Below are 25203 nucleotides of genomic sequence, written 5' to 3' on the forward strand. Positions count from 1 at the left end.
CCTGTGAGTTTAGCAGATGAAGCACGAGTAAGTGGCATGGAGTTTGGGGAGCTGGAGTCCTGCTGTTGGGAGCAATGTTAGATTAGGGGGCACAATGCAGGTATTTTGTGGAAAGCGATCTGCATTTGCAATTGGCCTCTGACAAGGCAACAAAGCACTCTGCCCTTCCTGGGAGAAGCTTTTCTTGTCAGCATTGTAGGGAGCAACAAAGGCTGAGTTCCTTGCCTGCTGCTATTTCAGTGAACTGCAGCTGAACAGATGGGCTCAGACTATCCGCGAAATTGCCAGGAGAGCCTTTTTTCTTCGGCCCAGAGGGTGAAATGGAGGCTTAGGGCTGGGAGATACACAAAGGCCAACTTGGTCTCAGTCCAAGAAGAAATTTTCTAAAAATTTCCGATGTGGAATGGGAGACCTAAAAATGCCCTTGCTCGGCCCCTGACAGCAGTATGCAAAGAGTGTTCACTTGTTGTACCCAAGTAAGAGCCTCTCAAACTCTAACAATCTCCCTAGGATTCTGATTATCTAGAGGAGATCTTTTACAGCGGCAAACTCACCTTTTAAAAACACCCACAAAAAATCTTGGAACTGGCCTTTTTAAGAGGCATATAGACTCCTCAGAAGAGGAAGGACCCCTAGCTGAAGCTGCTGTTATCAGGATCAATGCCACAAAGGCTTACAGAGACCCGGCATGCTTCATGCTGGAATCCAGCTCCTCTCTTTAGCCTGCCTTAATGTGTGAGGAGGGAAGACTGGGGGGAGGAGGAAGTTTTTTGGGGGGACACCTCACAGGCGGTTGTGAAGGATTTTGTGCTCAACAGCTGGGCAGCTGGAAGACCACAACTGGAGGCAGGCCAGGCCAACTCCCATTGTTACTCTCTACAAAGTACTGACCAACTCACTTTGCTCAGTTTTCTTATCCAAACAAAGTTGATAAAAAGGACTTGCCCTCCCCCAGGGTCATTGTGCAGTTCCAGTGAGATGACAGATATCAAGTGTTCTCTAAAGTGTAAATGAGCTACTAATCTAGAAAGTCTCTAAGGTCCTTTCCGTCCTTAGACAAAGTCTAAGAGTCAGATTCCTTATAGTGGGCTTAAAAATTGTAGCATCAGGTTCATTTTAAAGCTCTCCTCCTTTAGACACAGTGTCTGGCAGGTAGCAGACAAAATAAGCATTTGTTGATTGGCTGATTGACACTTTTCTAAGGAAGCGGACTTAAGGGAAAATGAAATCTGTCAGTCTTCCACTATAGTTTACCGGGAGTTATGGGGCTCCACCCACCATTTACCACTTTTCATTCCTGAGAGACTCCATCAAAGAGTGGGATTTTCTCCTTACCTGAACTTTAATTTCTAATTCTCTGATTTGGTCTTCTTTCAATTTCATGTCAATCGTTAGTTTCTTGCATTCTGTCTCAAGCTCTCGGATGCGATTCCGTAAAGTTTCAGTGCACTCTCCCCTTTGGAAAAGAGAAGAGAAGGAAGGAGAGGATTCACAAAGATTCTTAGATGAGTCCCAGCACAGAATCCCAAGCTCCCATTCACTCCAAGGCTCAGCATTCCCTTTTAGCCCAGTTTACTCCTCTCCTGACCTCTACTCCCAACTCTCCAAGGCCATTAAACATGGGAGATCATTCCTAGAGATCATGTCAGATATGCAACATTCTGAGAACATAAGACTTTTTCAACAGGACATAGCAGGCAAAAGAAAGCCCCTTGTGGGAGGGCCAGAGTTTCCAAGACTATTCTTCTAGTAAGAGGTTGTGTGATACAAGCAACAGTCTATCTTTTTTCTGAACCTTTGTTTCTTCACTTAAGAACCAGGGAGGCAGTGTTCATCTACTTCCCATGATTACGATGATGGATGGGCTATCACTAGCCTATCTCCTATACCCCATTATGATAGCCACACTGGAGACAGTGGAGGAGTGAAAAGAATGCTTAACTCATGGCTGGGTGATCTTGGCAAGCTCCCTCCTTTCTTTTCTCTGTAAAGTGGGGGTGGTATTTCTTGTACTACCTTGCACTTAATAAACCATAAAGCATTAAATAAACTAGAGCTATTAAATTCACCTAAGTTATTAAGATGTAGGACAGAAATAAAATTAATTAAGCATTCCACTCAGAAATCTGCCAAAGAGGCAAAGACTTCAGAACTGGCAAGACTTTTACTCAGAAGGGGTTCTTGAATGTTACAAAAGATATTCCATATATGTACTGGTGAACAATTTTTCAACAAGAACAATGTGAAAAAACAGGATTCAGTTGTTATGGAGAAAAGAATTATATTAGACATCTCAAAGGATTTTCCCATCCTTAGCCTGAGGGACCTTAGAAAGTAGTGCCAAGAAGTGCTGGGTTCTCTTAAGAAAACTTAAGAAAAGGATGGGTGGGATTTGGGGGTGGGGTGGGGTGGGGTGGCTTGAGTACTGTCTTGCTTGCAAGCTGGCCAAAGATACCCTGTATAAAACCATGAACATTTTCTCTAAGTGACCCCTGCTCCTCCCCCCAACCTGCCCACAAAGCTCCACTGTTAAGGCAGCTGGATGGTTCAGTGAAGAAAGCTCTGGGCTTGGTCAGGAAAACCTGAATTCAAGTCCAGCCTTAGACACTCACACTACCTGTGTGATCGTGGGCAAGTCACTCAATCCCATTTTACTTAATCCTCTGGAGAAGGAAAATGGCAAAGCACTCCACTTATCTTTGCCAAGGAACTCCCAGTATGGAGCTGAAAACACATCATTAAGACTGGGTAGTGAGAAACACTGCACAAGATCAGGAAGTCTAGATTATACATTTCCATTTGAAAGGAAAATGATTATTCACCAATTATTATGCATATGCAAAAACCTAAAAGAAGGCTATTAATATGCCAAAGGTTGACAAGTAAATTGCTTGTTTAATAAAACAAAGTAAAAACTCAAGGAGGAATTACAGTAGGATTATACCACATATATGCATATTAGGACAGAAATTAAAAATAGAATAAATAATAATTTACACTCAACCTGTATCTGCAGATTTTCATGTATTTAGTCAATATGTATAAATGGTCCCATCTTTCAGGTGTATTAAGTGAGGCCCAGAAAATTCAATGACAAGTATGGGCAGTGAGCTAGAGATGAAGAAATTTGCCTTTTTTCCTTGGTGGAGTGCAGATCAGTAACACTTCAGATGGGGGAACCTCAAACACAGAGGTCAGGCTTTTGTTGTATACAATACTCTCTTCACTGTGTGGCTAATTTAACACTAATAAAGACCTGTGTTCAATTCTCCCTGCCCTTCTCCATCATGACATAACTTCCCACAGCATCCAAGCAGATGAAGGCTATCAGCATGGAAGGGGTCACACTACACTTCCCCCTCAGAGTGCCTACTTTAACGCTGGGGCTCCAGGAACTCACTGTGCCTAAATGTGACATCTACCTGGAGTAACTTAAAGGGCAGGTGGGAAGATTCCAAAATGAAACAAGCCTCTCTTTGAATCAAATTCTTGGGAAACATTGCTTCCTAAAATCCCAAATCTGGAAGAAAACAGGTTTAACACTTATTTGGGTAAAACCTGAGTAAATTCTTAGAAAACCTTTCACAAAAGTCATAATTCTGACCACCCACTCTGGAACAGAGGAGGTGTCACAGTACAGAGCAAAGAGCCCTGGACTTGGCTTTGAGTCTTGGCCCTGCTGCTAATTATATCTGGATCCTCTGCAGGGCAAGTTTAGATGTAGGAGCCTCAGTTCTTTATCTGTAAAATGGGGATAATAATGCCTCTTGGACCACTTACTTTACTGAGGTGTTGAAAGGAAAGCACCTGTAAACCATAAATGTGCTACAGACACGTGTAGGGCAGTGGTGGAAAGGATGATAGATTTGGAGTCAGAGGCTCCAGATACAAATTCTATCCCTACTCCTTATTGTCACCTGGGGGCTTCTGGACAAGTTGTTTGTGTACTGGCTCTCAGCTTCCTGGGCTGGACCCATGGTCTCCAAGTGGCAATTCACTTGCATGTGATGGCATCACCTCCCTGATGTCATGGTCCTCTTTGAGAACAAAGGACAAATAAGGACCTCAGTATGTGGCTACAGAGGAGCTGCCAAGTTTCCATTGATGGATCACCACTCTGGGACGTCCTACCTTGAAAGAACTCCAAGCTTAAAAGAATCCTGTCTCAGCCTCCTGAGGCTAGCGAGACTCAGAAAAGCTGACATTTATCTCATTGCCTCTGGCTGCCAGCCGACCTTATGATCCTACATATTCTGCAGGCCCGGCCGGGCCTCTCCCTAATGGTACTCTGTAGGCCCGGCTGGATCTCCAAAAGACCCCCGGCACATCCAGTTACAAGCCTTAGCTTCACATTGAGAAAATCATTCTCAGAGCCCAGGTGTCAGGGTTGACAGTCAGTACCTGGTAGCAGCAGCAAAGGCAACAGCTCGTGCAGCAGTTGCTTCTTCTAACTTCTTCCTTTTTTTCTCCTCCATTAATTGCTTTTCTACAAAGCTTCGAGCCTCCTGCTCCGCTTTCAGTTTTTTCTCCAACTGGCTGATGGTCTGCTTATCCTTTTGTTTCATCTGGACAGCATTATGTAATCTGTGGGGAAATGAGTTTTATGAAAAGCTTAGGATTGAAGGGATCCACTGTACATCTTGCACACACATAATCTCTATCAGATCAAGGCCAAGTCAACAGGTAGCTCCTATCATCAATAGCTCAATCATTGTTTCCTGGATTAAGGTAGCCATGAAACATTTGGGGGGGCATGAAATGCATTTATGGAATTCATAAATTTTCTAACATCTCCAGTTAAAGTCACAGTCCACTCAAGGTAAGGGTTGGGAGATACTTTAGTTAGGGCCAAGATTACAACAGTGATTTTTATAATGGCACAGTACTTTTCATCTACTAAGCACTTACAAAGGCTTTTTCATTCATTCATTTAATACAGAGAAACAACAAGGACTTTGTGGGTGGGACTTTGTGAAAGCAAAGGAACACCAGTCTCATTACCCGCAGAACACTAGGATTCTTGGTTGTCTGGGAATTACTGCTCTACGGATCAATATTCACAGCTTTCATGGAATCTATGCTATTGTTTAATACTCACTAAAGGAGGTATATTTGAGTATACAGAAATGGGCATAGCTCCAGTTCTGGGACTAATGAAAGGGAAGAAATAATCTAAATACTCTCTTGGGTCAGATAAGACACAAATTTGGGGAAAAGTCAAAGGCATTCAAGGGAAAGAAAGCTTCTGATTAGGTACTAAGGGATCCCTGATGAAGAGTCACAGACTGATCCCAGTGTTGCAGAGCACCCTTAACACTGTACCAAACGAAATGTTCTCTAAAACAGAATCTGAGGTAAATGAATGAGAAAGTATTGTGATGTAAAAGGCATCAAAAAAATTATATTTTTTAAAGGTCATGTTGGGGACATGTCAGTACTTTCCTCCACAAATACCATAATTTGTCTAGATATTCCCCAAATGTTGGATAAATTGTTTTAAGCTTTTTATTATTACAAAAAAAATTTTTAAAGATGTTACATATATATTTATAAAGAGGATTTCTTTTCTCCTTTTAATAACATGTTTAGTCATCTTCATGTAAATGGTAGGTTCAAAGAATATGATCACTTTCATAACTATTAGTTCAACTTATTTTCAACCAAGCTTAACCCCAAATCAAATATGGTATTTTGAACAAAAGAGACTGTCATAAATATATATATATATATATATATATATATATATATATATATATATATATATATATATATATATATATATATATATTTGGGTTTGGGAGAAAAAATTGGCAGATTCCACATGTTATACAAGTAACCGTTTCCACCAGGATTAAAATGAATGAAAGAAATAGCCAAAAGCTTTTAAAGACAACACTTTACTAATGAATTTATTTTTTGCCTCCACTTGATTCCTTGGACGGCAAATATCTTGGCTCCCAGCGTTAGAGGACAAGTCCATTTTGATAAGCCTGACACTAGATTTGGAATAAAAGCATACTTGTTCTGGAGTAGCTCATTCTCTTGTCGGAGCTGGCCGATTTCAGAGCGAATCCCCCGCTCTGTGCTGGTCAAGGAGCTGATTTGACTGCGGAGCTCCTGTTCCACCTGCCTGCTGGCCTGCAGGTCAGCCTTTAACTTTTTAATGTCTTGTTCCAACCTAAGAGAAGAAAAAACAGGTGAGATAGAGGGGGCTTTTGCTGTGCTACACACGCTGGGCTCTTGGGAAACTCTATGGGCTCCTGCTGGAGTAAGTCAGGCCTTCAGCTTGGGCAGTGGTTAGGACCTCAGATCAGAGTCACATCTTTAAAAGATGGGTCTCAGCCATTCTCTGTGGGGACGATTTAGGTCTTTAGAACTGGAAGGAAGCTTAGAGCTCCCATAATCTTACAGTTCACTTTGGGAAAAAGGAAACTAAGGTCTAGCATACAGTATCCTGGGCTTACAATAAGAATTGCTGGGTTTGGCTCCTTTATCTAAGAGCTTCCTGTGTGGCCACAGACATCATTTAGTCAATTTTTATGGGTTTCTCCAAGGTCTCGTCTAAATCCTATGATCCTGAGAGAGAGGAAGGGTCTTGTTCAGGATGTACAGATTACAAAGTGCAGGGCAGGATTTGAACCTGGGCCCTGGCTCCATTCTACCACAAGGGCTGCTTCTGATTTCCCTCGCAGTCTTATGCTCATAGAAGGGGGGAAGGGTTGAGGGACAAGACAGGAATTGTTGTGAGAGTATAAGTTGGGAAGGTACCTCTATAGTAGGACTCCCCATGGACCTTGAGGAGGGGGCTGTAGAAATGTCAACACTTTGTAGGACTACCAGGTAAGGCTTTGAGATCCACCAATATGTCATGACCTACTGGTTCATGTCAATAAAGAAAGCCACCTAAAAGATTATAAAAATTCCTTGAGACAATCTCCTAAAATTGATAGAACCATGGGTAAATAATGCTTATGCTGGTATTTATGATTGTAGCAGAAAACCTCATTAAGCTCAGTTTAAAAAATAAATAACGAAAAAACCGTAAATGTAAAATAAGACACTTGCCTATACTTATTTCCTAAATGGTAAGGATCCTCAAGGGGAAGTTATGCCACCCATCTTTTTACTTCCTTGCCACCATTCCAATTCTTTTGTATAACAACAGATTTCAATTCAACAAATGTTTACCACTGTGTGGGACACAAAAATAACATACATTACAGTTCCTGCCCTCAAGGGGTTTACGAAGTTGTCAGAATCCGATACAGACATGGATAAAATGCTAAAATAAGCATTTGAGGAAGTGCATGATTCAGTGACAAATATAATGGTCAGGACAGAAAATGCTGCAGAAATGACTTTAGAAGAATGAGAACACAAAGTGTAATGACATCAAGAGCAGCAAGGAGAAGGTATCCCTGAGTCAATGTAAAAGATGGGCTGGATTTAGTAAGGATAGGAAGGAGAAGGCAAAGGACAAGCTAGGGAAAGGAAAAAAAAAAACTGTCAAAGGCTGAGGTAGGACTACCTCCTGCTGAGCCTACTGATGGGAACAGTATAGAGATCAGTCTATTCACAGGTTTGTATGGTAGAAAAGAGGAAGACCAGGAGAGTTAATAACATAATGGATGCTCTTCAGAGTAGGATGTGTAGTTATTTTAAAATAGAGAAGGGGGGAGGGAGAAAGGGAGGAAGGGAAAGAGGGAGAGAGGAAAAGAGAGAAGGAAGGAAGGAGGGCAGGGGGAGAGAGAGAGGAGGAGGAGGAGAAGAAAGAAGAAAAAGAAGAAAGAAGAAAGAAGAAGAAAAAGGAGGAGGAGGAGGAGGAAAGAAAGAAAGAAGAAAAATTTGGTTACAAAATGTATTCATTTAATTGAATAAACATGTATTAAATGTCTACAATAAGCAGAACCCTGTGCTAAATATTGGATGTTATGTTATTTATTTACCTATCCACGTTCCACTAGTAGAATTGAGCTCTTATATATATTTTATGTCCTTTTTTGAAACAATGCCACTTTCCCAATAAGGAAAGGGAAGTGGAGTAGGAAATCAAGAAACCTATATCAGTCTGGTTCTTATCAGTTACATACTTTGGTTTGTAGGCCTCAAATGCCTTCTTCTCTGTAGAGGGCTGGACACAGTGTTCCTTACGCCCCTTTAGCTCTGGCATTCTATAAACTAGGGGGAGCAGATGGCATGGCACAGAAGGAGCTGGATTTGGAGAGGGAAGACCCGGCTTCAAAGCCAGTCCTCTCATTACAGTTTCTTCAACAGTTAAAATGAGGAGGCTAGACTAGTTTCAGCTCTAAATTTATGTTACTCTAACATCTCTAGGTGGTCAAAAATCTGACACATACACTAAAAAGGGTCTAGAACATGGGGTTAGCTGCATCTTAGGTATGTGCCTACCCAGGAATCAGGTTCCACATATATCATGTTTTTGGAGGTAATATCTTAGCAGCCAATGATAATGAGAAAATTAAATATGCAACCATATTATGAGCACATCGATCAGTACTTTTTCATAAACTACATCTCAAACCCAATTTTTATTTCCTGTGGAAAGACAGCATATCAAGTTATTAATTCCAAATAAAATATATTTGACCTTTAAAAAACATGAAGACTACTAAACTTTCAACAATAGCATCACAAAGTGAAACTAGGAAGTTGCTATCCCCTAGAGGGCAGGGTAGAACCCAAAGTGATCCCAGTCACTGTAAAAATCTCATGTGGGGGAGGGAAGAAGGAGACGGAGGCAAGGAGAAAAAAAATAGGAACTCAAATCTTTATAAAAATCTGTCTTTAAGAACTAATTGGAAAAAATAAAATACTGTCAAAGGGGAGGCCATGGGGGGGGGGGGGGGGGGGGGGGGAGAGAAGAAAAGATTCTTGAGGTTGGGGCTTTACCATTTTTATAGCTGCTGTTTTATCATGGCATGGCTCCAATGCTTTCATTTAAGCGATAACTTTTTATTTAGAAGGTGCACTTCATAAATTTTGTGCTAGCAGGTAGAAAAATTTACGCACTGAGTTTTGGATGAATTATTTCAATTAGTAAAGGGCAGTGAATTCAACCACTCAGGCCCATTATGGACATTTTTTACATACATAACAACCACTTGTCTTCCTAAGGTGGTGCTTAACATTCTAATAATGAAGGAGGGTCAAGATTTTTCTAGGTTAAATGTTAACAGATAATTTATAGGTGCTGAGCGGCGGGACCCATTCTGATTAAAGAATATCACAGAGGTTAATGAGAATCTCCAAATGTATTCTTGGAATTTATAAAAATGTCTATAGTTGTGGCCCAAAATGGATACAAGAACTAGGAATGAAAATGAATCAAATGAGGAAACCTAAAGACCCTTAAAACTAATTTTATGACATCTGGCTTGAAGGAAGAAACAGAAAAATAACCAAACAAAAGCTCTATTGCTCGTTCACTTGGGCTGATAAGCTTAGTTTTTCCAGAGGTATAGCTTCTATATTCCTGGAAATTTTGAAAGGGTTTAATTAGTCTTGAAATTAAATGAGTTTCCTTCTTGCCCTAGTTCTTGTGGAACCAGTTTTCCTCACAAATGGCTGTAAAAGACGCCACCCTCCATCTTAGAGCCAGGTAGAGTCCATCCTCAAACCAGTGGCTGTATGCCCAGGGCTAGTGAGGTAATCATTCTTGACCCATTTACCAGAAAAGATTTAAAAGACAGTACTTGTCTCCTAAGAAGGTGCTATGAAGCTACCTCTGAAGTTTAAAATGTAGTCACCTAACTGGCATGAAGCAGTTAAGGACTGGCTCCCAGGCAAAGCACACCTTCACACCCTCTTTTTGACTCCTTTCTTCCGTTAGCCACTAGTCATTAGTTCTTTTGCCCAGACTTCTTGCCAGCCATATAGTGTCAAAACTTGGTCTAAACTGACACAAATCCAAAAGAATCTGGTAAAAATAATTCACACAATGGTGCATACCTAGAGCATAATTATTAGAATTTATATACAATTTTCATTCCTTAACCTAAAGATATAAAGTTCTAAAGGGTGAGAGTTTAGCCATCAGCCACACTGAATGGTCAATGGAAGCATGTCATCACACTGCCCTACCCAAAAAGTACTAAGGCCTGATATCATGAGGGTATAAAAATCTGAATTAGGCACCTCCTCTACTGACTTAAGAAGCCAGCTCTCTATGCTCATCTTAAAGAGGAGCAGAATAAAGGTGCAAGAGAGGAAAAGCCTTGCCAGGCACACCCAGGGCTTCAGCCTCTCAGGGAACACGGCCAGGAACCCAAGGAGAAGGACCTGATCCCAGCTTGGTTGTCTCAAGCAGGTCACTTCTCTCTGGACTTCAGGCTCTTTTTCTGCAAAATGAAGGAAAACTATACTATCTCTGGGTTCTTTCCCAGCCTATAACCTAAGTCTATGGGTTTGTGTGGTAGAGGGAATTGTAAAGCTAGGAAACTCCTCCTACCAAAGCAGGCTGCTGGGCACTGAAGGCAGTGCCAAACTGCATTGGAGGAAGAATTCAACCTCAGGTTTTTCTGGCTTCATGAGGTGGACCAGCTGTCTATCCCCTATACCACACTGCCCCACAGTGAGTATATGTGAGTATATGTATAGATATGTATGCATGTGTGGTGCATGTATGTGTGTCCATACATACATGTATACATAAATATGCATCCTGTGCTTTAAGATTTAGAGCCTTAAAAAAAAAAAAAAATCTGTGAGCTAAATATTCCAAGTATTATTTTCCCATCTTACAAATGAAGAAACTGAGACCCTGACAGTTTAAAAGAGTTTTACGTGGCTATTTAATGAAACATTGGGTCTGTGTTAAGGGCTACACCCAGAATCCCTTATCACACCACACTATCTTTAATCAACAGAAGTCTGGTGACCATTTTCCTTAGCTGAACTACTGGAAACAAAGATTTGCCCATGTTTGACTCTACTCTAACTTTAAAAACCGGGTGACCTGTGTATCTGTAGGGCCACCTCAGAGTGTGTCTTAGGCATGTAGGAGTGGCTGTCCTGCAGGAAGCACAGAGTTCTTTGGGCTTCCACACCAGATGACTTAGAAGCTAGTCGAGACTTTTAAAGTTTCAATATAAAATAAACAACAACAAAACTCCACTCTACTTACATTTTTTTAAAGATGTATTCTCTAAACAGACAAAAACAACCTATTGTGCACCATGGGAGTAGGATGGAAGCCTGGGGCTATGGTGAGCCATGCTAGCAAAGCTCTCTGGGCAGCTCTGGACAGTCAGCAGGGACAGACAAGGGCCCCGCCCACTTTCACAGTAAGTTTGCACTGCAAAACAACTTGGTTCAAAAACAGGGTAAAGGCAGAGTTTTGGAGATAGAGAGCTGAACAATAACTGTGAAAGAGACATAAGCTCCTACTTTCATCTGTCCAACAATGTAGTTCTAACCAACCTCCTTGGGCTTTGCTCATTACCGCCTCAGCCCAATTTTTACCCAAACACATCTTTGCACTTTGCTGCCTTCAGTAAATGCTTAACAAATTACTTGCTGACCAACTTGGCCCCCCAATCCCTGCCACTACTTCTGGTCTGTATCTCTGTTTTAAGGCCCACCCAAAACTAGACCCCCGTGCCTAAGCATGTTTCCATAGGCCCAGCTGTGTTTGCGAATTCTTCCCCAACTACTATGGGCTAAGACCTCTGCAGCAGCATCTCTGCTCCTTGGTGGGCATTTACAATACGCTGCTCTGGACTGGGTGGGCTTGTCTCCCACCTCCAAGTACACTGCACTGTCCAAAGAGGGTACTTTTCCTTGCTCAAGAGACTCAGAAGCTACAAGAGACCTTGGATCTTTTCCAGGTAAGAAAACTGAGAGCCCCAGAAAGGCTTAAGTGGCTGTCCTAAGTCACAGAGTATGTAATAGTGAAGCTAGATACTGCTGAAGCATAACCCTAAATCCAGGATGTCCCAGGATATTCTTAAACTTTCCAGCCCTGACATGCAATGATTCTCATAACTCTATGCAAAAAAGTTTTAGCATTCATAGAATTTAAGGATCTAGAATGATCTGTTGAAATTTTTTGGCTCAGAATGGCAGCTGTGGTAGAAGACAAGGCTATGAGATGGGGCTCTCTGTATCCTCAGGAAGCAAATCTAAATGGAAAGAGAGAGAAGAAACTGCTTTGTCTTAGTACCTAATTCCACTAGGGTGCACAAGCCTGAATTAATCATGCAAGACAAGACTTGTTAAGAGACTCAACAGCTGTTTTTGCAGAAAGCTTTGGGGCACAAGTCATGACTATCTCAGAAGCTTTTGTCCCCATGAGAAATAGTTTTACTCCTTTTTAGGTAATTTATATTGTAGACATGCTGAAACTTATAAGATATCCAGAAAAAAACCAAGAAACCTAACAACTAAATATTCCCCAGATGTGCTGTTCACAAAACTAGGCTTCAAATCAGTCATTTCCCAGAGAACTTAACTTCGATGTCTGAAAGCTGTTTCAGAAATGCCTAAATCAAGTTGCCTAGTCTGAGTTGACTCAATTTGCTTACCAGGCACAAGTGTCCAAAAATAAACCCGTGCTGACCTAATTATACAATAAAGTTGTATTACAAAGAGACTTAGGTTTGCTAAATGCAAAAGCTAACAAATTAAGTTTTAATCAAGGAAAAGTAGAAGAGAAGAGAAAAGGTGTCATCTGTTGGCTTTTGCATTTAGCAGACCCAATCCCTTTGTAATAACAGCATATGAACAGTCAGAAAAACTAACGAGTCCTTATCCCACATTCATAGAAGTCTAGTGTTCAAATAAAGGGGAAGGCAGTCCTGTGGGCCATCACACACACTGGAGCACATACTGAGGGGGATAATGACCACCTGGAAAACATGGTAATGAGAGGACCAGACACCATTCTGTGTGAGGATCAGATAAAAGAAGGAGGATGTTGAGGTAGAGAAGAAAAAGCTTTTTTTGGGAGGTGCAGTGGGTTTGGGAAGTGGAAAGAGAAAGCTGGAATAGCTCTCCTAAGAGAAAACAGACTTATTTTGCTTTGATCCCAGAGGCAGAACTAGGAGTTAAAATTTCATGGAGACTTTTCGGCTTGATGGAATCTGCTCCCTTGGGGGGCTGAAAGGCTGTCTGTCTACAACAGGTGCCTCCACATACTTGCCTCTCACTTTCTACTTAACTCTTGACAATACAGCTTTTGACCTCATCTTTGCCCCCCAAAGTGACCAGTGAGCTCATAACTGCCAAATCTTGGTCCTTTGTCAACACCCCTCCTTCCCGACCTTTCTGCAGCTCTGAAGTCAGTCACCCCCTTCTCTCCAGATTTTTGTTGGATCTCCATCCATACCCTGCCCAATAACTGGAGGAGGTTCCCCTAGACTCTGATCTAGCTATCTCAACTAGTGCTCTCCATGAGGATGAATTTCAGATCTATTTGTCCAGCCCTGATCCTCCAGTCTTGCATCTCCAACTGCCTATTAGACATTTTGAACTGGACATTTCTCTTATATGTAACATGTCCCACAATCACTTTTTCTTCCTTCCCTGTTACTACCAAGGGTCCCACTGTCCTTCCAGCACCCAGGGTGTCATCCTTGACTCTCCATTCTCATGTACTCTACGCACACCCCCAGCCCACAAATAACCAATCTTGACAAATCCTATTGATTCTCCCTTTGTAACATTTGCTGCACATGGTCCCTTCTCTCCTCTGACACTGGCACAGGCCTGCATCTTGTCAAACTGTACTATTATAACAGTCTTCTGGTGGGTCTACCAGCCGCAGGCCCTCCCCACTCCAATCCACCCTGTACTCAGTTTTCCTAATTGTACAGGACTGATGACATCCTACCTTCTCCCCTCCTTCCCCCCATTCAATAAACTTCGGTGGCTTCCTATTGCTTCTAGGATCACATCTAAAGTCCACTTCTATACAGGGAGCTTATTCAGATGAGGGCCCCCTCCTGCCTTTCTAGTTTCTTACATCTAACTGCCTTCAGACATTTCTTGCTACTGGCTGTCCCTCATGCCTGGAACACTCTCCCTCCCTGTCTCTACCTCCTGGTTCTTCTGCTACCCACGGATTTCAGCTAAAATGCCATCTTCTACAGGAAGCCTGCCAGTTCTCTGTAATCTCCTTCCCTTTTTGGTAATCAGCTGCCCCCAGTTTACCCTGAATAGATTTGGTTTGCACACTGTTGTTTGCATGTTGTGCCATCTTTAGACTGTGAGCTTCTTGAAAGCAGGGCAGTCTTAGCCTTTATGTATCTCCAGTGCTCAGCACAAGTTCTGGCACAAGGGAGCCGGGAGCTCAATGAATGCTGGTAGACTGATTAGAAAGAACTTATTAACAATTAGAATTGCCCCAAAATGTAGTTGGCTCCTCATCACAGGAAGCTTTAGGGAATGCTATAGAGAAGCTAGAATAGAGCTTCAGGAAAATGTAAAATGAACTTTTGAGAATCTTGAGTTTTTCTGTGGAGTGAGTACCAAAGCCCCTGGGGACTAGAAGAAGGTATTTTGTAGTCTTCTCACTAGTTGTACTCTCAATTTATATCTATATCATAATTATTTGGAAATGTGCCTCATTTCTCTTATTTGACTGACTGATTATATGCTATGTGAGGATATTTGGGGCTATGTAGCCTAGTGGGAAGAGCAAAGGACATTGGTCTTGGGGAGAAAAGACCTAATTTCAAGACCCAGTTCTGACATTTCCTATGACTGCCCCTGAGCCTGCATCTCCTATAAGGGTTGCTGTGGGGAAAGCCTACTTAAGCTGTCAAAGTGCTACAGAAACATGAGCTCTTCTCACTGGCTAGCCTAGCACATGTAATTTGCACTCTGTAAACACCCTAAGAGAAGCCCACTTGCCTGCTTCCTTGGTGCTATTAATCAGCTCCTTGGTTTGCCTTTTGTCTTTGGAGGAAATTTCAGACGATATCTAAACACCTCAGGGAAAATCCAACTTTCGGCTAAATTCTCAGGGGCATTAGTCTAGGAGAGAAAAGTTTAACTTTTGAGGTGACTGTGGAAAACATCAGGTCTTTAACCTTCAACAGTGAAATAGATATTATTCATCAGTTTCTTGAGATCAAAACCTTTAACTTACGTTCCTGTCTCCCTTTGGAAACTACTGCTTGGCCATCGCTCTAGGGATGCTGTCTGGCTTAGCAATAAGGGGGACAACATAGGCAAGTTGGAAGAAAATGCTGAGACTGATCTCCCTCCTCCTAAGAAACTCTTAGCCCAGTTTTGCCCATGATTATGAGTAGCAAAACTCATGTGCCAGAAATTGGCCTTGGAGAAAAGCAACCAGTTGAGGGAAGAACTCCAACATGGCCCAGGCTATCTCAAGTACTGTTTCCATTCAAGTAGTTTCACAGAGGCAGAAAAAACAACTTTTTAAATGATCAAAACAGCAGCTTACATTAACTTACTTTTTCCAAAACACTTTCTTCAGAACAACCTTAGGAAAAAGCAGTGAGATGAGGCTTTTATCCCACCTCAGTCATTCTGCACAGGCAAACACCTGTGAATGAATGAATGAATGAACTCCCTTTTCCTCTTCCCTCACCAGTTTGGCTTCTATCACAGCAAAGATACAGGCCCCATGTGCTCCAGATGAGGCCTTTCCTGACCTTCCCACCTGTTAGTGCAGCCTATTTCTTAAGATCACACTGATCTTTTGATACAAGACTTTTCATTTCTGCATCTGAATTCTCAGACTCTCACAAAGAACAGGCAATGAATCTAAGTCTACAAACATTATTAAGTGAGGCTATACTGTGAACCCTAAGAAAAAGGGCACTGGATTTGATGACACAAGACCCTTGAATCCAGATTAGCCACTTTTCTACCTGAGTGACACAGAACAAGTCACTTAAACTTAACGTTTTGGGCTCCAGTCTTCTCATCTGTAAAACAAAGCAGCTGCATTAGGTAACTACTAGGTCCCCACCAGATATAACCCTATGGTCTATGCTAAAGATTCATGCTTAAATCAAAGACTGAATAAGATGGCCTTCAAGATCCTTTCCAATATTACAGGTCTCTAATTCTGTGATTCTACAAAATGTGAAGGGTCCCAAAAGTTGGCATTCAAATTCTTTTCTTCAGATTCCAAGTCAAAATGATCCTTCCACTATACAAAAGACAAGACAAAAATAAGCAAAAATCCATACACAGGATTTGCTCAAAGGGAAAATAAGAAAAGAAAGAGTCAGGATAGATCTAACTGTGCCTTTCCCTATTAACATAGTAGAGCTCGGTAGCCTTCCAGTTATCCCATAGCAGTCACAATCCTGGATCAGTTGGGACACAGAATGAGTCCATTTAAATCAAGAGAGAAAAAAAATTATCTGCAAAATTTCAGAGCTAGAGGACTGAGTAAGAGCCCTCAATTCCTGGAGGATATTTTGAGAGGCAGATGAGAAGTTAAAGACAAACTACACGTATTTCCCATTTTTTTCTACTGGATAATCATTTGGTCCAACAGATGGTAAGCTATCTACAAGGTGTCCAAAATTTTAGATCATAGAGTCAGATTGTTAGAGCTGGAAAGAAGTTAAGAACACAGGATATCACATCTAAGAGGACCTTACCTCTTTACTTTACCATTGTGAAAACGAATCTCAAAGAAATTAGGTGACTGACTCTTAGATAAATAGATAGTGGCTGGCAAAGTTAGACTCCTCCAAGTGAAATGGTCTTTCCATTATATTAGGTTGCCTGGCATACAATCTAATTCAACACCTGATCTTAGAGGGAGTTTTTAATCTAGAGAAGCTCACTGCAAGAGGAACCAAAACTTGCTACAAGCTTGGACTGTTGAGAAGAATGGCCTGGAAGGCACCAGGTGATACACAAAGATTAAAACATGCTTGTGCTGCTAGGCAGAGTATTTAGGAACTGTCCTCCTTGAACTGGCAGCATCACTAACAACTAAAGAACTGGATTCCTCTTCCTCAGGGCACTTCCCTTCATTGGCACTCCCCCATATTCATTAGTCATAAATCGCTATCCTTTCAGCATCAAAGGCTGAGTGACTCATGGCTCACCACACCAAGTTTCAATCTAGAACATTTATGTTTCACTACAATTGTCTTCTTAAGACAACTTCTTACTATTGCAAAAGCTTGATTCTATATAAGTGAATCACTATGTTAACAGGACAATTTTTACTCTTGACCCCTATCCAAATAGCATTTCAATAATACGAAAAGAGAGACCTCCAAAAGGGAAGGGACTAGTCCCAGTCACAAGGTCAGTCAGGGTTATGGCCATGATAAAAGACTCGTGTTCCTTGACTTCAAGTTTATGATCTCTCCATCTACATTGCATTTAAACATTGCTATTACCCATCCTTCTCTTCCTATCTGGACAAAGACAGGCTTCAAGGGATTGGTGAAAATCCATTAAGATCAAAGCTTCAAAAAAGCAACATTTTTAAGGTTACAGAATGAAGCAGCCATGCTGATTATTAAAATGTTCTCTATTTCTCATTTGACAGGATGTTGTACGAAGCCCTGTTACAACAGACATAAACAGAAATTTCACCAGCACACATCAGAAGGAAGGTGAAACCTGTAGCTGGCTAGGACATTAATGGAGACTTGAAAACCACCCATTCATGGCTCTTCATTTTACAGATAAGACTGAGGTCCAGAGACTCTGGCCAAAGGGAATAAGAGCAGAGTCAAGTTTTCTGACTCCCACACAGCAGCAATTCTTTCCAGTGTACCAACATAAAATCTTATGGCCAATTAGGACCTGGAAGGATTCCCAAAAGCTCTCCTGGTGGAGCACATGGTTTAAAACTTTGTCAGACTGCTCATCAGTCACAAAGTTTATAGAGGCCTTCATCAACACATTGGCAACCAGACTTTTTATTTATTTATTTATTTTTTGGCCACAGTGATTCATGAAAAGGCTACTAAGATGCAGAAAGGCAGCAATCTGTGTGAATGGTGGCAATACCCACAAGAATGATGTCATGAGAATCCTTGAAAAAAGTGAATTACATTGTGCATACACACGCATACATATATAACTAGATACATTGCTAAATAAACAATATTTATTTTTAAAAAAAGGTTTTGAGGACTGGAGAAAATAAAGATGCCTAAATATAGGTCCACATTTCCAAATAACTCGGAAGCACCTATGCTCAAGGGAACATATTTTATATCTAATTTAGACAGCACCCTCTAGAGAGAACAATTTCCCTAAGTTCATAAGGTATGATTTGCTATATTTTTATAATAATTTTAACCCACACTCAGAGAAGACACTACTACCAAATAAATTATCTCACATAACTCACAAAATAATGTTCTTTAATATAGTCATTTTTTTTTTTTAGCGATAATTAATGGCAAAAGCAGATAAAAATATATCCATGCTTAACTGTAGCCTGCCTGGGGAAGGTGGGGAAGATGAAAGGGTGGAAAAAATAAAGCAAAAAGTACACAGCAGAGAACAAAAGTATAACTTATAAGGAAATAAAGAAAAGACAGACACTCATGAATATAATGTCTTCTACTATTATAGATGCTTTCTAGAAATGGAAATCTGTATTCTTGAAAGGCCTAGGAAGTGTTGGGGGGGGAAAAGGTTATGTTGACTCCTACAAATATAATCGAGAAATGGATTTTTGCTCATAGGTCAGTTAGTATATAGCCTGTGAAGAGAGGGAATAATCTGTTATATATTTTGGAACCTTCTTGATGTTCTGCTGGGCACATGACTATTTTGTTCTGTTTTTCCTTTTTCTGCCTTTATTTTTCTATTTGTTTTTTTCTTGTTTTGTAATTAGGTTTAAATACTTTTTTTTTTCTCCTGAGGCAAATGGTATTAAGTGACTTGCCCAGAGTCACACAGCTAGGAAGTGTTAAGTATCTGAGGCCAAATTGGAACTCAGGTCCTCCTGACTTCAGGGCTGGTGCTTTATCCACTGCGCCACCTAACTAAAGGTTGGAGTAAATGAGGGTTCTTTCAATTATTCTGCCATGATGAAGGGAGAATGATGAATACACATATCCACACATCTATGGTTTGATCCCGTTTGTTTGAGATGACAATACAGGCAAACCCTTCCCGTGTGTTAAGGGGATGGGAGTGAGGAAGACAAATGGGAATAAAGGTCCCCTTAGATTTGTAATGGTTGTTCTCATGGCTTGCTTAGATGCCTTGTTTGCCAGAGTACATTAACCTGCTGCCAGATGATGAACAGCCATCAAGCAGCACAATTAAACATGGAATTCTCCCCTTGTGTCTCTTACAAAATACAGCAGGAAGTCCAAAAAAGGCATGACTTTCAAATTCAATTTCTAAACATCTCAGGAAATACTGGAGAAAGCTATTTCCTACAGAACAGTAAGATGTTCCTTATTTCAGGGGAACATCCTATGGCAGAATCCAAGAGCCAAGATGTGGTGCAACCTCTTTCAACTCTGTCCCATTCTTACCACTCCCATAACCTTGACAAGTACAAGTTAACTCCTAGATCTTGCCTGGCCTTCTCCAAACACCTCTCCAGGAGATCTTCGAGTATGCACATGCTACCCAATTAAGCTTTCTAATACACTATCTGAAATCCTTTAAAAGCCCCCTTACACAGTTTTTCTGATAAAGAATAAATCATCCCATGCTCCGCATTTCAAAAAAAAAAAAAAAAAAAAAAAAAGGCATTTAACCTTATTCCATCAATTTATTCATTTTATTCCTTATGCGGAAATCCCTACCCCCATCCCCACTGTCACCGTATCTCCACCTGTTAACATGCTACCATCACTCAGGGAAGGCTCAGTTCAAATGTTCCCATGGATCTCTCTCTGACCCCTGAAGTTAAGCTTTTCCTTCATCGTTTGCTCATGGTCTATACTTCTAGGTCCCTCCTAGTTCTCTCTCTCCCTTTGTATCTCTAGCCTATTTGTCTGTGTACAATTTTCAGCAGCCTCACTACACTACCCAACTCAAGGGCACTACTTTTTTATGTTTCTCTGTATTGCTCCAACATTGAAAATACTTTTGTAGCCAGCCTTGGAAGTATCAATAAAAGTTTTCTGAAAAAAAAAAATCCTTTACAAATTGAACCAGATTGCTTTTTTTCATTGGTTAACACACAATATTTCTAATTACAGAGGCTTCTGAATCACTCAAAGAGAGAGATATCAGGACTTTGTATTTTAATAGAATATTTTATATTCTCACTTAATACATTGCTACTGTTTCTTACCTTTATTTAAACAGAGGAAGGACTTAGGATTTGGATTTTCCCACTTCCATCTAGTAAAAAATAGTCGAACTCAATTTCCTCTGATGATTTCATAAAGTTTTTCTAATATTGTATGATAAAGGCTTGGACTCATATTTACTAAGGTATTGATTCAAATATATTTCTTGTCCCAAATGTTATTCCTTAAAATTAGTACATAAGAACATAGCCTTTCCTTTTCAATTAGACATCTTCATCTTAGAGACTATAGGCTCCCTGTTATACTTATAATATTTTTACAGTTTGCAAAACCATCCAGTGAAACAAGAAGAGAATTCTCAAGGTTCCCCAGTTTGTCACTGAAAAAAAAGAAAGATGAAGGATTTCTCTTTTGACAGCTCAACTCTTAAGCATAGGGCCAAGATGGGGACCAAGCTTTCTGGCTCTAGCCAGAGGTCCGACTCTTTCCACCATGGCACATTGCAACTCTGCAACTCACTCATGGGCAATCAAATTTAGAACCTAGAGTGACAGCAAGAGGTAGACTGTATTCCTGGTTTTCCTTGATGGAATTTATAATTTGAAGGAAAAACCCTAATACACAGTTATGTTCAACAAATACACAGAGGAGGATGAATTCTCATAGGGGAAAGATAATGTCTAATAACTGTGTGGGAACCATAGTTTAATGGGGAGTAAAAAACTCGTGAGTCTAGAAACCACAGTTTCTTTATTTTGTAAGGCAGAGAATGATTTTGCGTCCTTTACATCTAAAATTACAAAACATCCCTTTAAGGAAAGAGTGATCAACAAGCAGGGACTCCAAAGGCTTAGATGTACCAACAGCTGCACATCTTAAGTGCCTTAAGGCTGTCTGAAATTTTTTGAGGTTACAAAAGTCACTTGGTGAATTTGTATCAAGACCAACAGTTTACCAGGGGAAGGTGGCTAGAATAGCTCTTAGTATCTGTCAATTCATTTAAGGATGCCTTTTCTTTGAAGGAATTTAAAATAAAATTACAAAACACAAGCATGAAGTCCAGGATCAGAGTGACAATTTACACATTTTAATTTACTTTACAGAATATTTTAATGTAAATAGGTTCTTTATGGAGTCTTGCAACATATAATAGCCAACAGCCAATCGTTCACATTTTATAAAATATTTTACAAACATTATCTCATTTGAACCTTTAAACAATACTGTAAGGCAGTCAAATATTATCATCTCTATTCTCCAGTTGAGGAGGTAAAGTGATGTGGATGTGGTGCTTTGATATAACACCGCAGTTCCTTCTTATTCATGGACTATAACACACTTTATACCATGTATGAAGATTTACATAATAATTTGTAAACCACTTTCATATCTATGAATCATAAGCTATTATCTAAGTTGAATTCTGAAAATAAGCTTGGGACTTTAAAAGGGATAATTACCTTAAATCCACTTGGGTAAGCAATGCTTAGAAAAGTACCCCAAAAATTCGTCAAGTGCCCAGTATCCTTTCTCCCCAAGAAGCCTCCTTACTCTCCCTATCAATAAGGATATTCTGTCTTAGAAATGGTATAGGAGTTTCCCAAAGCTTCTTGAGATGAAGCATAGAAAAGATCTTCTTCCAAAAAGTCTTCCTAGATAACCCTAATTCAAAGTAATTTTTCATTATCTCATAACTTATATTTCTCAAATCTAGTCTCTGAAATTTCCTAGCTGTGTGGGCCCTGGGCAAGTCATTTAATCCTACCTCAGTTTCCTCATTTGTCAAATGAGGATAATAGAAGTACTGTTACTCTCAGAGTTTTTTGAGAAGATCAAATGAGATAATCTGTGTAAAATCCTTAGCAAGGTGCCTAGTACATTGTAGATGCTAAGTGTTTATTATTCCCTTTCTGTTACCCTTTTCCTTCTCTTACCTCACCTTATCCATCAACAAAGATCAATTAACCAATTATTTGTTTCTATGACTTACATTTCCCTAGTATAAGCTCTTTGATAATGTCTTCTTACTTAATGTATCTTCCATAGTACTTAATAAATATAATTAATCACAGAAGCATATAAATGGAAGTTCAAGGATAGGAATAAATAAAAAGATAAAATGGCACAGTCTCTGTCTTTAATAAGCTTACATTCTAGAGTGGGAACACTTCCAACAGATCCATGATCTAATCAAGGATGAGCTACAATTGTCAGCTCTAATATCTCCACCTCATCAGCCTGTTCAGTTTTTGTCCAAGCCTGCTCATAAATCCTCCCCTGAAGACTTCCCAAGACTGGAGAAGCCTTTTATAGTTCTTTTGATATTTTGTGCATATCAATATAAGCATGAAGTTGTTTTAGGGACTCCTGATTCTTACTGCATCATGAACCCATTCCTTTTTCCATTTATATATGTTTCTGATGATGTTTTTGTTCCATTTCTTGTGTACTTAGTACTATCATACAATCTCATATTTATAGTGTACATGCTAAAACAACACAAATCATCAAAATACACTATGTGATAACTACAAGGTATGATATTCTACTTATGGCTTGCAAAAAAAGAAGTATGCATGGCAGAAGAATACAGATAAATCAATACAGATAAGAAAATTATGAACGTAACAAGTAAAATGGTGAAACTGTGAAAGAAATCAGATACTGAATTTGGAGATATACGAAGGACTTGAGAAAAAATTAAATAAGAGTGACTTGAGGATGGGGCTGACAGACCTCAGTGGACCCTCTCCTTATCCATGCTCCAAAGCTGAAGGACCGACCCAAGACCAGGGCAAGCCCTCCCCGCCATGGTCCTCCTCTCACCTGGCTTAAAGAAGCAGGCAACACAACTGACTCAGATTCAGTGCATTCCCTCTTATGCTCCTTGACCCCCCACTCATCTCAGAGGGGCAGAAAAATCACCAAAGTCCAATGGGTCTCCTTCTTCTTCAATTACCTATCCTCCCCTCCCCTGCTGGTCTGGTGAAGCTTTTGTGTGACCAAAGCCTAGTAAGCACCTCACATTTCTAGCTAAGCTGGCTATGTGAAAGGCTGGAGGGGAAGCTGCCTCTTAATACAAACCCCAGAAAATATCTGAAGACAGCAATGGATAGAGCAACAATAAAGAAAATGTAGAGAAGCAAAAGTAAACTACTTAATTCACAAGAGATATAAGAACTTCTGAAAGAAATAAAGAATTAGAAGATGAAATTAGATGTGGCATAAGAGAATTGAAGAAAAAAATTAGGAATAAATATCTGGGGAAAGAAAGCAGAAAACCTTTCCCAAATGGTGGATATCCTGAAAAACAGAGTGGAACAATTAGAATTCAGTGATTTCATGAGTCAAGAAGATCAAAACAAAGTTTTAAAAAATTGAAAAAAATAGGAGGAAATATCAGATATGTACTCTCAAAAGTAAATGAACAGGTTAGGAAATGATCATTTAAGACTCATACTTTCTGAAAGCTATGATCAAACAAAAAACCCTGAATTCCATATATTTCAAGATATCATAAAAGAAAATTGCCCTGATCTAATAGAAAAAAAAAAAAGACAAAGTGACTAAAAGACTCCCTTGATTACCTCCAGAAAGAAACTCCAAACTGAAAACATGTAAGATTGTCATTACTAAAATTCTGAGTTTTAATGTCAAAGAAAATAATGACATGATTAGTCAGAAAGAAAGAGTTCTAGATTCAAGGAATAAGACAGGATCACATAAGACTATAGTATAACTACTCTAAAAGAAAGAAAATCTTGGAATATGAAAAGCAAAAGAATTACATCTTTAAAAAATTAAATATTGTCTGAGTAGGAGAAAACTTCTGTGATAAAGTGAAGAAATTTCAAACATTCCTAATGAAAAGACCACAGTTGAAGAGGAATTCTGAAATGCAGGACACAGGATTCAAGAGAAATCTGGGAATGTAATTACATCTGGGCAAAGGGATTAAAAGAGGAAGTGCTTACATTCCAATAGTTGGAGAAGATACAAGTGTCCCTTCAGAATCTCACTGTCTTCAAGGGTCACAGAGGAATTAAGTAACATACAAACACAGGAACTGGGCATGGTATTTTTCTGCTTTGCTGGTTTAAGGAAAAAAGGGAGAGAAAAGGAATATATTAGAAAAGAAATGAGAAAGAAGGGAGGAGAAAATTATTATGTCACAAAATCAAGGTATTTGAGAAAGAATATACAAATATAGGGAGAGGGATCCTTTTTAATGAAAATTTTATTTTTCCAAATACATGCAAAGATACTTTTCAATATTCATCTCTACAAAACACTTTGTGTTCCAAATTTTTCTCCCTCCTTTCCACTACTCTCCTCCCACAAGACAGCAAACAATCCGATATGTTATAACTTAATTCTTAACCAAATAAAGGATAGTTAAAACAAACACACATACCTACACACTTACAACATACATTTTGGTGTAGAAATACATTAATTTCAACAAGGAAACAGGTGGGGACAAGGAGAAGGGAGATGAGTGTCTAAGAGGGAGGGTAGAGTCCAAAAGACAATGATCACAAACAAAACAAATGTCAGTTCTAGAAGGTGGGTCCTAAGGGGGAGATTAAAAAGAGAAAGAAAACATAAGAGAGCTCAAATTTGGTATCTGGATTTGGTGAAGGGAGAAGGGGCAAAGACAAAGTAATAGAAATAGATGATTTCAATTATAGATTATTAATGCCAGTCAGATTTCTATTCTTTCTCTATCTCCTTGTTCTTTAAAAAGAGGGACAGGAAGAAAAAAAAGGGAAAATTATTAGAGAATATGATGGAAGGTAACACACAATTAACAATTATAGTCATAAATGTAAACTGAATAAACTCACCTACAGTTCAAAGGAGTACAGGATCATAGACAAGAAAGCAGAAAAAATTAAAGACATTAAAAAGAATTTTAGAGGAGTTAAATATGACAATTTCTAGTGACTAATGAATAGGAATAGAAAAAAATATACATAATTCTCAGATAAGTTATGTCACCTTCACA

At 39.7% G+C, this 25203-nt stretch overlaps 1 protein-coding gene across 2 annotated transcripts in view; it reads right to left on the reverse strand.

The window, feature by feature from the left end:
* MACO1 (macoilin 1) overlaps positions 1 to 25203 on the reverse strand; it is a 76084-nt gene that overhangs the window by 5362 nt on the left and 45519 nt on the right. For both annotated transcript variants that reach the window (XM_031962565.1, XM_031962566.1), the window contains exons 7-9: positions 6020 to 6178; positions 4402 to 4584; positions 1336 to 1456 (exon numbers count right to left, since the gene is read on the reverse strand). In XM_031962565.1, coding sequence (XP_031818425.1) covers positions 1336 to 1456; positions 4402 to 4584; positions 6020 to 6178 — 463 coding nt within the window. The remainder of the gene's footprint in view (positions 1 to 1335; positions 1457 to 4401; positions 4585 to 6019; positions 6179 to 25203) is intronic.

Source organism: Sarcophilus harrisii, chromosome 3 (genome assembly GCF_902635505.1).
Source record: "Sarcophilus harrisii chromosome 3, mSarHar1.11, whole genome shotgun sequence".
NCBI lineage: Eukaryota > Metazoa > Chordata > Mammalia > Dasyuromorphia > Dasyuridae > Sarcophilus > Sarcophilus harrisii.